Source organism: Suncus etruscus, chromosome 5 (genome assembly GCF_024139225.1).
Source record: "Suncus etruscus isolate mSunEtr1 chromosome 5, mSunEtr1.pri.cur, whole genome shotgun sequence".
NCBI classification, from domain to species: domain Eukaryota; kingdom Metazoa; phylum Chordata; class Mammalia; order Eulipotyphla; family Soricidae; genus Suncus; species Suncus etruscus.
Window position 1 is genome coordinate 99,750,001 of NC_064852.1, and position 13,764 is coordinate 99,763,764.

The 13,764-nt window shown below is 35.7% G+C and overlaps 1 protein-coding gene across 2 annotated transcripts in view; it reads right to left on the reverse strand.

Moving 5' to 3' along the window:
* The window catches only part of XIRP2 (xin actin binding repeat containing 2), a 331,046-nt gene that overhangs the window by 21,290 nt on the left and 295,992 nt on the right, over positions 1 to 13,764 (reverse strand). For both annotated transcript variants that reach the window (XM_049773369.1, XM_049773368.1), the window contains exons 5-6: positions 1,622 to 1,729; positions 962 to 1,034 (exon numbers count right to left, since the gene is read on the reverse strand). In XM_049773369.1, the coding sequence (XP_049629326.1) occupies positions 962 to 1,034; positions 1,622 to 1,729 (181 nt within the window). The remainder of the gene's footprint in view (positions 1 to 961; positions 1,035 to 1,621; positions 1,730 to 13,764) is intronic.

Genomic DNA, 13,764 nt, shown 5'->3' on the forward strand with positions numbered 1-13,764 from the left:
AGAATTTTAGGACAACAAATCCTCTCATTCACCATTTATTAGCAAAACAATATATGCCCATTTTATGTAAATCTCACAAATTTGCTTTTAGTCTAATCTTATGTATGTAAGAGAACTGATTTAAATGTATTTACATCTGTAATTAAAAGTAAAATAATATAGTTAACAATTGTTTTGAGGAGGTTGGTAAATATCAAATTATATTCTAGGCCCCTGAGATAAAAATGTGAACTTTTTACTTTTTAGGGTTTTAGAAGAATACTTCATAGGACTGATGAGTAATAAAGTGGTTAAGTCCCAATTTATGCATATAGTTTGGCACAGACCCTGTAATAAGTCTCTAATAAAAATATAAAGTTGTTTCAGAAACTGGGTCCCTTCAGCCTAAAGGTTCTGAGAAGGACTAATGTTAGCACAAGTCTTTCTATTCAATTAGCTGACAGTGACCAAATCCCAGCCACCTAATTACAAAATTGATCACTTACATGGGATCTCAAACACAAGTTTCCCATTTAATTACTGGTCACTGGCAAAATCCTTAATATAAAATCTCAAACCCAAGACATTCTTAAGATTAATCTGCCTCAAAAGAAAATAAAAGGTATCTCAAAACTATTTATGTAGGGAGAGAATCCTCCACTGTGCTCTTATGTGACCAGTGTATCCTTTAATAAACTTGGATTGCTTATGCCTAAGTATCTCACTGAAAGGAAACTTCTTTTGTCAACCCTGAACATATGCCCCTCAAAGTCCTAGCCCGAGGAGCTTCAACTTTAGACAGTAATTTATTATAGAAACCAATTGGACAGGAAAACCTAATTATCTATCTTGGCCTCTCTGAGACCATGAGTCATAGTTACGAACTTTTCTAGGAGGGATTATGCTTTAGAATTTCTCCATTGAAACACAGACAAATCAGTATGAGAAAAGTATGGTTGGTTACATACTATCAGCTTCTTACCTGTTTCTTGAACATATTGATGAAATTGAGAAGCTTGGTTTATTTCCTCAGAGTGCTTTTCCAGATTAGAGTTCTGTGTTTAGAGATAATTTAAAATAATTGTTTTTATAAAGTCAGTTATTTCAGTACTTATATATAGTCATCATGTCATAGTTGTTTTCATCCACTAATTCAGTCAGTGCACATTAAGATGGGCTAATTAAGCCTTCATTACTTAGTTTAATGCATGGGTTTATGCTGTAATGAAACTCATATGAATTGACACCTAAACAACACTCATATTTTTTGGATGCTTGTTTTGCTTTTCAAGAATGTTAACTCCAAAGTGGAAAAAGAATTACTGATATGTGTTGATAGTAAACACGTAGCATATAATAAAAGCAAGTACTTACAAGGTCAAAATTTGTGGAAATTTTGAAAATATACTGTTTGAAAAGTATATTCTTTTTTTTTTTTTTTTTGGTTTTTGGGTCACACCTGGTGGTGCTCAGGGGTTACTCCTGGCTGTCTACTCAGAAATAGCTCCTGGCAGGCATGGGGGACCATATGGGACACCGGGATTTGAACCAACCACCTTTGGTCCTGGATCAGCTGCTTGCAAGGCAAACGCTGCTGTGCTATCTCTCTGGACCTGAAAAGTATATTCTTTTAAGTAGTTACCTTTTCTGTCCCAAGAACATCAATTTTATGTGATTTAGAAGCTTCTTCATTTCTTTTCATTTCCTGGCTACTTCTTGAAATGTTGACTTGGCTGCTACAAATTACTGCCTGAAAATAAATATATGAGTCAGTGAAAATTTAAATTAAAAATAAATAATGCCTTGAGAAGTTCTGAAAACTTTTTTTTAAATTAAAATAGGCCTTTGAAAAAAATAAAGGACTCTGACAAAGGCTTCTGAAAAGGATGCTTTCTTAGTGTATTATTTTGCTTATTGCACTAACAAATGATCACAAATTCATAGCTTAAAAATTGCATCAAGAGATAGATAGTACAGTGGTAGTGCATTCCTAAAATATAGTCTGCCTGAATTCAATCTCATGCATCTTTTAAGGTTCTCTGAATTTTCTAGGAGTAATTCCAGAGAGAAGAGTAAACCTTGAGCTCTATCCCCTCTCCAGCAAAATAAGTAAAAGTACACAAATTATAGTTTGTAGATCTATAGGTCAAAACTCTGAATGGGTTGAAAGGTGTCAGAGATATGCCTTTCTTTCTACAAACTCTATGGTAAAATATATCTTTTTGCCTTATGCTGTTTTACAGGCTGACAAATTTCCTTGGCCCCTGTCTGAGCTTTTCTTAGGCTTTCATTCCTGAGTCTCTTCTCTGATTTCCTATTCCTCTTATAAGAAACTCTTGTAGCATTATTGATGGAACCAATCCAGCATAATTACTCATTTAAAGGCAGTTTTAATTTCACGTGCAAGCTGAATTTACCTTTGTCATAAAATTCTTCATATAATTTTGGTATTAGGCCCATTAGATTATTTACTATTTTAGTACACAAAATATACTAATGGTGTAACATATACAAAATAAGGAAGATGTACTTTAAAAAAAATGAGAATCCCAGATAGAAATACAAAATGGCATTCTATCATTTACATTTTACTTTGATGACACATCATGAATTCAATTGAAGACTATAATAATAAAATATAATCAGTAAATAGGCTATATTATGCCAGTGTGTATCTCCATCTTCACACATGGTATAAAATTTGATACAAACTTAACATATATGACATTGGTTGAATGGGACCAGAAAGATAATAGAGCTGAGAGGGTGCTTGATTTTCACATGGCTGACCTGATTAGATATTTGGCACCAAATATGGTCCCTGAAACTGCACCAGGAGTTATTCCTGAGCCCCAAACCAGGAGTAAACTCTGAATTTCCCCGAGAATGGCCCAAACACCAAAAATAGAAGTTGAGGAGTCTTTTAATTCTGGTTATTCAACTCTGTTGGTTTAAATATGATTTGTTTAAGAATGTAAAAAAAGAATAATTTGTTATGATAAAGTTAACATACTACTGATGGTTTTAACATTTCAAAATAAGAATATGGGACACCATTCAAATACACAGTATTTGAGTCAAAATTGGAAATTCTAATTTCTACATTTATATCTAACTAATTTAAGGAAAAATCATTTATAAAAATATTTATTTCTATGATTTTATTTTTTTAAAATTCATCTTATCTCGAAGAAACTATGCCTGCCCAGTGGGCCTGACTGTGAAAAATTGTGAGTGCTGCCTGTGTGTGTCTGTCTACTGTCCTGTTGCGTGAACCTCTTGGGAGTGGGCCGAAAAAAGACTCCAGAAAACTCGCTCTCCCAGAGACCAATTCTAGGGCGGGAACGCCAAGGAACTGCTCCATAACATGAAAACCGGCTATAAGCAGTACTTTGCAGAAGCCAGGTCCCCTGTTTGTGATATCAGGCTAGGAAAATCCATGAAACTAAGCCTCCCCAGTGCGGCCCAACTGTGAAAAATTGTGAGTGCTGCCTGTGTGTGTCTGTCTATTGTTCTGTGTGTGTCTGTCTACTGTTCTGTTGCATGAACCTCTTGGGAGTGGGCTGAAAAGAGGCTCCAGAAGAGCACTTAGCTATGCTTTGCTGCCTGCCATGCGCTCTTTCTAAGAAAAGAACACCATCGCAACAAGAAGAAAAAATCACACTAAGAACTGTGCTGGATCACTGAAGCCCAGCATTTCTCTCTGGACTATCTTCTCTGCTGCATGGTCGAGCATAAGATTTGATCCTGTGTGAGGCTTCATCCACGGAGGACTCCCCTCCCTTGGAGGCAAGTCAACCCATCCAGAAAGGGCGGAGCCAGAGGAGTGTGGCTGCCTGCATCATTTAGCCAATGAATACCACCACAACACGTAGAAAAACCCACAATACAAGTGTGACAATGGGGAAACAACACAGGCCAGCATCAGACATAAAGAATGAAGATGACAATTCTGATGACCAGATAATAACCAACCAACTAATCAACCTCTCAGATAAGGACTTTAGAATAGCAATATGGAAGATGCTCAACGAACTCAAAGAAACCATGGATCGAGTTGAACAGAACACTAATAAGAACCAAGAAAATATGAAGACAGAAATCACAAAACTCCAAACTGAAATAACATGTCAACAAACAGGCCTAAAAAACTCAGTAAACAAAGTGAATGACAAAATGGATAAGGTCTGGGACAGAGTATCAGAAGCTGAGAATAGACTTGGTGCTGTGGAAGATATGATAAATTACAATTTTATACAGTGGGAGAGATTTGAAAAAAACTTAAAGCAAATGAACAGACAATGGAAAAATTAGTCAAAGAATGGGAACAGATGAAAATAGAAGTCTATGATAAGCTCAACAGAAACAAATCAAGAATAATTGGAGTCCCAGAGACCCAGGAAGAAAATTTCCAGGAAGAATCAATGGTCAAGAACATCATTAAAGAGAAACTTCCAGAGCTAAGAATATATGGGATCAAATCCTGCATGCTTGAAGAGTACAAACCAAAAGAGACCCCAGAAAAAATACCCCAAGACACATCCTAGTCACAATGAAGAATCCCACATAGAGACAGAATTCTGAAAACAGCAAGATCAAAAAGGGAAATTACATTCAAGGAAGCATCCTTGAGATTTACAGCAGACCTGTCACCAGAAACACTCAAGGCCAGAAAGCAGTGGTGGGATAGTGTGACAAGACTGAATGAAATGAATGCTTCACCTAGAATACTGTACCCAGAAAAACTCACTTTCCGGTTTGATGAAAGAATACATGGTTTCACAGAGAATAAAGAGCTCAGAAACTTTACAGACTCAAAACCAGTCTTAAGAGAAAAATTGAAAGACCTAATTTAAGACAAGACTAACCAAAAGACACACCAAATTTCGATATAAAAATGGCATTAAATCCCAAGACAATTCTTTCTCTCAAAGTCAATGGACTAAATGCAGCAGTTAAGTGACACAGAGTGGCTAAATGGATCAAAAAACTCAATCCAACCTTCTGCTGCCTACAAGAAACGCACCTGAATAGTCAGAACAAACATAGACTCATAATAAAAGGCTGGAGAAAAACTATCCAAGCAAATCACACCCATAAAAAAGCTGGAGTGGCCATACTAATATCAGATAATGCAAACTTTATACTCAGGAAGGTTGTAAGGCACAAAGATGGACATTTTATATTAATCAAGGGGTATGTAGAGCAGGAAGAAATAACTCTCCTAAACATATATGCACCAAATGAGGGGCCAGCAAAATATTTAATACAATTGTTGACAAATCTGAAAAATAATATCAATAACAACACAATAATTGGGGGGACCTCAACATGGCCTTGTCAACACTGTATAGGTCAACCAGACTGAAATCCAACAAGAATATACTAGACCTGAAAAGAGAAATGGAAGAAAGAGGCCTAGTGGATATATATAGGACACTCCATCCCCAGAAACCTGGATACACATTCTTCTCCAATGTACATGGGACATTCTCCAGGATAGACTACATGCTGGCACATAAAACATACCTCCATAATATCAAGAGGATAGAAATTTTGCAGGCTACCTTCGCTGACCACAAGGCTATGAAATTATTTGTCAATTTCAAAGGGACACAGAAGAATAACTTTAACTCCTGGAAATTAAACAGCCTCATACTCAATAACGAGTAGGTCCGAGATGAAATCAAGAAGGAAATCTAAAGGTTCCTGAAAACAAATGACAATAAAAGCACAAACTATCAGAACTTATGGGACACAGCAAAAGCAGTACTGAGAGGAAAATTTATAGCTTTGCAAGCATACATCAGGAAGGAAGAAGGAGCTTACCTGATTAGCTTAATGACACAGCTAATAGAACTAGAAAGTGCTCAACAAAAGGACCCAAAAATAGGGAGACAGAAGGAAATAACAAAGCTGAGGGCAGAAATCAACGAAGTGGAAACCCAAAAAACAATCTGAAAGATCAACGAAAGCAGAAGTTGGTTCTTTGAAAAAATAAACAAGATTGATAAACCACTGGCAAAACTATCAAAGAAAGAGAGAGAGAAACTTGATAACTCCTATTAGGAATGAAAAAGGAGAGATAACTACTGATATGGCAGAGATTCAAAGGGTAATCAGAAACTAATTTGATAAACTCTATGCCACTAGTAATGCGAACCTGGAAGAAATGGATAAATTCTTGGACTCTTAAAATCTTCCACGGTTGAAGGAAGAGGATGTAGCATATCTAAACACCCCCATCACGATTGATGAAAATAAAACGGTAATCAAATATCTGCCCAAACACAAAAGCCCAGGCCCACATGGATTCAATAATGAATTCTTTCAAATTTTCCAATAGGAAATACTACCAATTCTGACAAGACACTTTTATGAATTTGAACAGACGGAAACATTCCAAATGGCTTTTATGAAGCCAACATCACCTTGATACCTAATCCAGACAGAGATTCTATGAAAAAGAAAATTACAGACCAATTTCGCTGATGAATACAGATGCAAAGATCCTCAACAAAATCCTGGCAAATAGGATTCAATGCCTCATTTAGAAGATCATCCACTATGATCAAGGTGGTTTCATCCCAGGAATGCAAGGATGGTTTAACATCCGTAAATCTATCAACATAATACACAACATCAACAGCAAGAAAAATAAAAAACACATAATCATATTAATAGATGTAGAGAAAGCATTTGATAAGGTCAAACACCCATTCTTGATCAAAACACTCAGCAAGATGGGAAAGGAAGGAACTTTCTCAATATAGTTAAGGCTATCTACTACAAGCCAGTGGCAAATATTATCCTCAATTGAAAAAAACTAAAAGCCTTCCCTCTAAATTCTGGCACAAGATAAGGCTGTCCTCTCTCACCACTCCTATTTAACATAGCACTGGAAGTACTCGCTATAGTGATTAGGCAAGAAAAAGATATCAAGGGAATCCAGATAGGAAAGGAAGAAGTCAAGCTCTCACTGTTTGCAGTTGACATGATACTCTACTTAGAATACCCTAAAGACTCTATGAAAAAGCTTCTAGAAAAAATAGACTCATATATCAAGGTGGCAGGCTACAAAATTAACACACAAAAATCAATGGCCTTTCTATACACCAATAGTAATAAGGAAGAGATGGACATTAAGAAAACAACCCTATTCACAATAGTGCCACACAAATTCAAATATCTTGGAATCAACTTGACTAAAAATGTGAAGGACCTATACAAAGAAAACTATAAAATTCTGCTCCAAGAAATAAGAAAGGACACATGGAAATGGAAACACATACCCTGCTCATGGATTGGCAGGATTAACATAATCAAAATGGCAATACTCCCCAAGGCATTATACAGATTTATTGCGATCCCTCTAAAGATACCCATGACATTCTTCAAAGATGTGGATCAAACACTTCTGAAATTCATTTGGAAAAATAAACACCCGAGAATAGCTAAAGCAATCATTGGGAAAAAGAATATGGGAGGAATTACTTTCCCCAACTTTAAACTGTACTAAAAAGCAATAGTTATCAAAACAGCATGGTATTGGAATAAGGACAGGCCCTCAGATCAGTGGAATAGGCTTGAATACTCAGAGAATGTTCCCCAGAGATACAATCACCTAATTTTTGATAAAGAAGCAAGAAATCCTAAATGGAGCAACGAAAGCCTCTTCAACAAGTGGTGTTGGCACAACTGGCTAGCCACTTGCAAAATATTGAACTTAGACCCCCAGCTAACATCATGTACGAAGGTAAAATCTAAATGGATTAAAGACCTCTATATCAGACCCAAAACCATAAGATATATAAAACAACACATAGGTAAAACACTCCAGGACATTGAGACTACAGTCATCTTCAAGGAGGAAACTGCAGTCTCCAAGCAAGTGAAAGCAGAGATTAACAGATAAGAATATATTAAGCTGAGAAGTTTCTGCACCTCAAAGGAAATAGCGCCCAGGATACAAGAGCCACCCACTGAGTGGGAGAAACTATTCACCCAATACCCATCAGATAAGAGGCTATTCTCCAAAATATACAAGGCACTGACAGAACTTTACAAGAAAAAAACATATAATCCCATCAAAAAATGGGGAGAAGAAATGGACAGACACTTTGACAAAGAAGAAATACAAATGGCCAAAAGACACATGAAAAAATGCTCCACATCACTAATCATCAGGGAGATGCAAATCAAAACAACTATGAGGTACCACCTCACACCACAGAGAATGAAGCACATCACAAAGAATGAGAATAAACAGTGTTGGCGGGGATATGGAGAGAAAGGAATTTTTATCCACTGCTGGTGGGAATGCCATCTAGTTCAACCTTTATGGAAAGCGATATGGAGCTTCCTCCAAAAACTGGAAATTGAGCTCCCATATGATCCAGCTACATCACTCCTAGGAATATACCCTAGGAACACAAGAATACAATATAAAAATCCCTTTCTTACACCTATATTCATTGCAGCACTATTTACCATAGCAAAACTCTGGAAACAACCAAGATGCCCTTCAACAGACGAATGGCTAAAGAAATTGTTGTACATATACACAATGGAATATTATGCAGCTGTCAGGAGAATGAAGTCATGAAATTTTCCTATACATGGATGTATATGGAATCTATTATGCTGAGTGAAATAAGTCAGAGAGAGAGAAAAACGCAGAATGATCTCACTCATCTATGGGTTTTAAAAAAATGAAAGACATTCTTGCAATAATAATTTTCAGATACAAAAGAGAAAAGAGCTGGAAGTTCCAGCTCACCTCAGGAAGATCACCACAAAGAGTGATGAGTTTAGTTAGAGAAATAACTACATTTTGAACTTTCCTAAAAATGACAATGTATGAGGGAATTGGAAAGCCTGTCTAGAGTACAGGCGGGGGTCGGGTGGGGAGGAGGGAGATTTGGGACATTGTTGATGGGAACGTTGCACTGGTGATGGGTGGTGTTCTTTACATGACTGAAACCCAAACACAATCATGTATGTAATCAAGGTGTTTAAATAAAATATATAAAAATAAAAAAATTGCTATATTACAAAAAATTTTATCTTATCTCAAATTAATCCTAAGAATAAAATTTTATTATTGATCAAATAACACTAAACTTCCTTTTATAATATCGTTTTTCAATAATACATTTATAAAAATGTAATTCTAAGTTTAAAATGAATTAAATATGTTGACCTATAGCAGGGCTCTCAAACTCAATTTACCTTGGGGCCACAGGAGGCAAAGTCGGGGTGAGGCAGGGCCACATAAGGGATTTCGCTTACTGAATATTTGCAATAAAAAATCGCATTAGTAAGAAAAAAAATCACAAAAAATCGCATTAAACATTTGCATACCCCAAAAGGAAGTGCTCGGGGTATATGAATGTTTAATGCGATTTTTTCTTACTAATGCGATTTTTATTGCGATTATTCAGTAAGTGAATAATCGCAAATCCTGCGATATTTGAAGGCCAGCCGCTGGCCACAAAATATTGTGCAGAGGGCCGAAAAAGTCCCGTGGGCCATGAATTTGAGACCCTTGACCTATAGTGTGGGACATTTTTCCCTAAGAAATTTGGTTTGTAGGATTAATTATCTAATAATACTTTAATTTCCTTAAATATATTCAATATGATTTTATTATAATTCCCTAGAAATAAAAATTAAGAAATAGTTGATATTTTCCCAAATGTCCTACATAAAATTTATAACAAAGTGTGTGTGTGTGTGTGTGTGTGTGTGTGTTTGTGTGTAAAACTTGAACAATTAGTAGGGCACTTTCCTTACACTCAGTTGACCTGGGTTCCATCCTAGAGACCTAGATAAGATTCCTTGAGTACTTCCTGGAGTGATTATTGAGTCAGATCTAGGCTTAAGCTCTGATCACAGTCAGGTGTGGCCCCAAAACCAAAACCTAAATAAAAGAGTTAAAAACAAGATTGTGTAGACTGTTATTTTAAAATACAGATTACACATCAGTTGATATGTTAATTAACAAGATGGACAGAATTCTTTCATTGGGTGATGAATATCTAGCCACCATGATACACAATTAAATATCCAATTTTGAGGCCAGAGCAGTGGCTCAAGTGGTAGGGTGTCTGCCTTGCTCTTGCTAACCTAGGATGGACCAAAGTTGGATACCCCGGTATCCCATGTGGTTCCCCAAGTCAGGGGCGATTTCTGTGTGCATAGCTAGGAGTAACTCCTGATTGTCACCAGGTGTGACCCAAAAACCAAAAATAAATAAATATCTAATTTTATTTTAAAGATGGTAAGCATGTACTTAGACATTGAATGATCTCAGATAATGAGATCCTGACCTATCCTATGGTTAAACCTATAGAAAAAGCCTCTCCCTAGAGATTTACATGCTAATTTTTGTCCTACAGACTTACTTTCTTTGGACCACTAAGTGCTTTAAAGTATTGCATTTTTTGTTTCATTGCTTTGGTTTTGGAGCTTCACCTGGTGGTACTTACTGACTAAACAAAAATCAGTCTTCATGATGCCAAAAGGACAAAGACTCCTCCATTATTGTTGTGTTTTAAAATATGTTTAGTAAACTACTAAAATTTATTATTTATAAAATCTCAGAATATCTCACAAACCAGTGTTCCAATTTCTCCAAGGTTGTGATTGGTTGGAACAAAAACGTGGTCAACCTTTTCAGGCGGGGCATAAACTTTTCAGCTAATTACTGTTTTCTACACTCAATAATAACCTCAAATTAACATTAAAAAAAAAAAGAAACCTCGGGGGCCGGAGAGATATAACAGCTATAGGGCGTTGGCCTTGCACGCAGTCAATTCAGGACAGAAGGGGGTTCAAATCCTGGCATCCCATATAGTCCCACTTGTCTGCCAACAGTGATTTTTGAGTGTAGAGCCAGGAGTAACCCCTGACCGCCTCCGGGTGTGACCCAAAAGCCCTACCCCCCAAAAAGAAACCTGCCCTTTGGACTGGAAGATGACTTGGACATTTCAAAAATATGCTTTGCTTTCAAGAGCTTTGAGCACTATCCTTGGCACCAGGTAATAAGCTGAACAGATGGGGAGTAACTCCTGATCACAGCCAGATTTCATCAACAAGCAAAGCTTCCTGCACTTAAGAAATATCCGAGTTTCTAATACTATTGTTAATTACTGGACAGAAGGATAGTTGGTAATGTGAGTCTGTGTGTTAAGAAATATGAACGTATGATATTGGGAGTAGAACAAACAGTAAATAGACTCATTTTACTATGTCATTTTCTGGGCCAAACATTTTATACTTTGAACTTGAATAAAAACAAGCCATGCCTATCATCTCTGATTATATTTTCTTGTGGGAGCTGACACTATACAAATACTACAAAGGCACATAAATTGAGTTTAGAGTTATAAGTTTCTTCAGCATTTATGTGCTATTACTAAATAGAAGTATAATTGCTACATAGTTTTTGTCAATGCATCAATTTTATTGTCCCCAGTTACATTGATTTACATAATGTCTGTCTTAAAATGTTTCAGATGTTTTCACCCATTATTTACTATGTTTCATATTTTAACTGATTTAGTTTGGCTTTTATTTTATTTCCCCCTGTACCATCTCTCTAGCTCTTAATTTGGCTTTTAAGTCTGACTTTTATTCATTCAATGTCTGTGTAGTCTTGAGTTAGGTAAGAGGATAGATCATCTTAATATTCAGGAAGAAATCAAATGACACAAGTAAATTTAATAAAAAATTCTGGCCACATCACCATACATAAATTCACACAAAACAATTTATGAAATTGTACCATAAAATTAAATTCAAATATAGATCAGGCTGCATGATACAAAATGCACTTTTATTCACAGGCAGATTAAGCAGGAATGAAGAATGAAGTATTCATTCTAACTCCAACCTCCACTAGGTATGCCAAAATCTTAGATAAGTCACTAAATCACACTTAAACTCAGTTTTATCATCTCATTCATTCATTAAAGGAAAGAAAGAAGCAGATGATACATAGGGTATCATTTTGGAACCTAGGAGAAAATGTGGTATAATTGTAAAAGAGATGTTTGCAGATCTCACAATAATCTGATATTAGCTATATAGTATTCAAGTATGATACAGAAATATATCCTTGAAAAACATTTATCCTAAGGAGACTTATTAAACTCGGGAGATAGTTCACATACTTCTTGTCCAACTTTCTATTATAGAGATCTTCATTGGAGAAGTCATTGTAAATTTCTACTAATATAAATGTATAGCCATTTTAGCACAATGAGGGAAAATGCACAGAAAAAGACAGAATAAAGTAGTGAAAGACAAGAGAAATAGTGGATGAGCTCATCAGAGTTAAAAAATATAGCTTTCAAGCCTAGTCTAGTAATTCTGCAATTCTAACATTAATCTGAATTTTATTTGTGTGTTTTGGTGCACATATCTGGAAGTGCTAAGGACTGATTTATAGCTCTGTGCTCAGGGGTCACTCAGGGAGGAGCTCAGAGGACCAAATAGAGTGCCAGGGATTGAACCCAGGGAGGCTGCATGCCATTGAAAGGCTCTGGCCACTATCATATCTCTCCAGCCCCACAATCTAAATTTTAGTAATACTAAAAATGGTTGTGAATTATTAATGCTATTTGCATCTTTATAAAAAATAAATATACAAAAATATATTATTTATTTATTTATTTATTTATTTATTTATTTATTTATTTATTTTTTGGTCTTTGGGTCACACCTGGCAGTGCTCAGGGGTTACTCCTGGCTGTCTGCTCAGAAATAGCTCCTGGCAGGCACAAAATATACTATTTATGCTATAAAATATGAATAGATTTAGTATTTGAAAGACTAACTAGTCCTTTCTTTCAAATGATCAACATAATATCTAGATAGATTGTATATATTTGGATGTATATATATATATATATATATATAGGAAATATATTTGGTTATATTCAAATTAAAGTATTTTGTTCCTATATTCAGAGTTAACTCTATTTAAAAATCATTTTTGCTGATTGGCTTCAAAAAGATATACAATGAGTAAAGCATTTGAACAATGCCAATTTAGAGTCAATCCATGGCATGTAATATGGTTCCCTGAGCACAACTATGAAACTTTTCTGAACAAAGAGCCAGGAGTAAGTTCTGAACACAGCCCTCTACACACCCCTATCACCAAAATAAGAGGTTTCTCAATAATACTGCAGCCAATTAGGGCATCTAGGAAGAATATGGTAAATTTAATCATGCTATAAAGATTAGTTGGCATCATCAGAAGGAAAAAAAAATTCTTGTATCAAGAAACAAAACATTACATAGGCGTACAGATTTAGTTCAGAGGGCTAGAGCTCATGTATTAATGATGCCCTGAGTTCAATCCCTGGTAATACATTGAACTGTTTTATATAGCCCTAGTGGGAGTAAGCAGTACAGGGCTCAAGCATTAAGCTATTTTTCTGATGCTGGATACTTTGTTGATCAATCATCATGGGGAGTATGCCCCATCCAGCCTTCTTAAGCATTGCTTGGAAGGCTCTCTCAAATGTGTACAAAAGCAGTAAACACAGTGTTGTGTTTTTAAATCTTTCTAAATATGAAAAATTATTTTAAAACAGTCTATAAAGCTATAAAGTAGACTTGCATTTTTAAGTGAATTGTAAATAGTCATTGAATTGATGAATTTGTGTATTATATAGATCATGTTGAATTAAGAGCAGAATTTACTGGGAAAATATACCCAAGAGTATATTTTCATATAGAGGAGTCTGTCAGAGAGGTGCAGCCTGGCTTCCT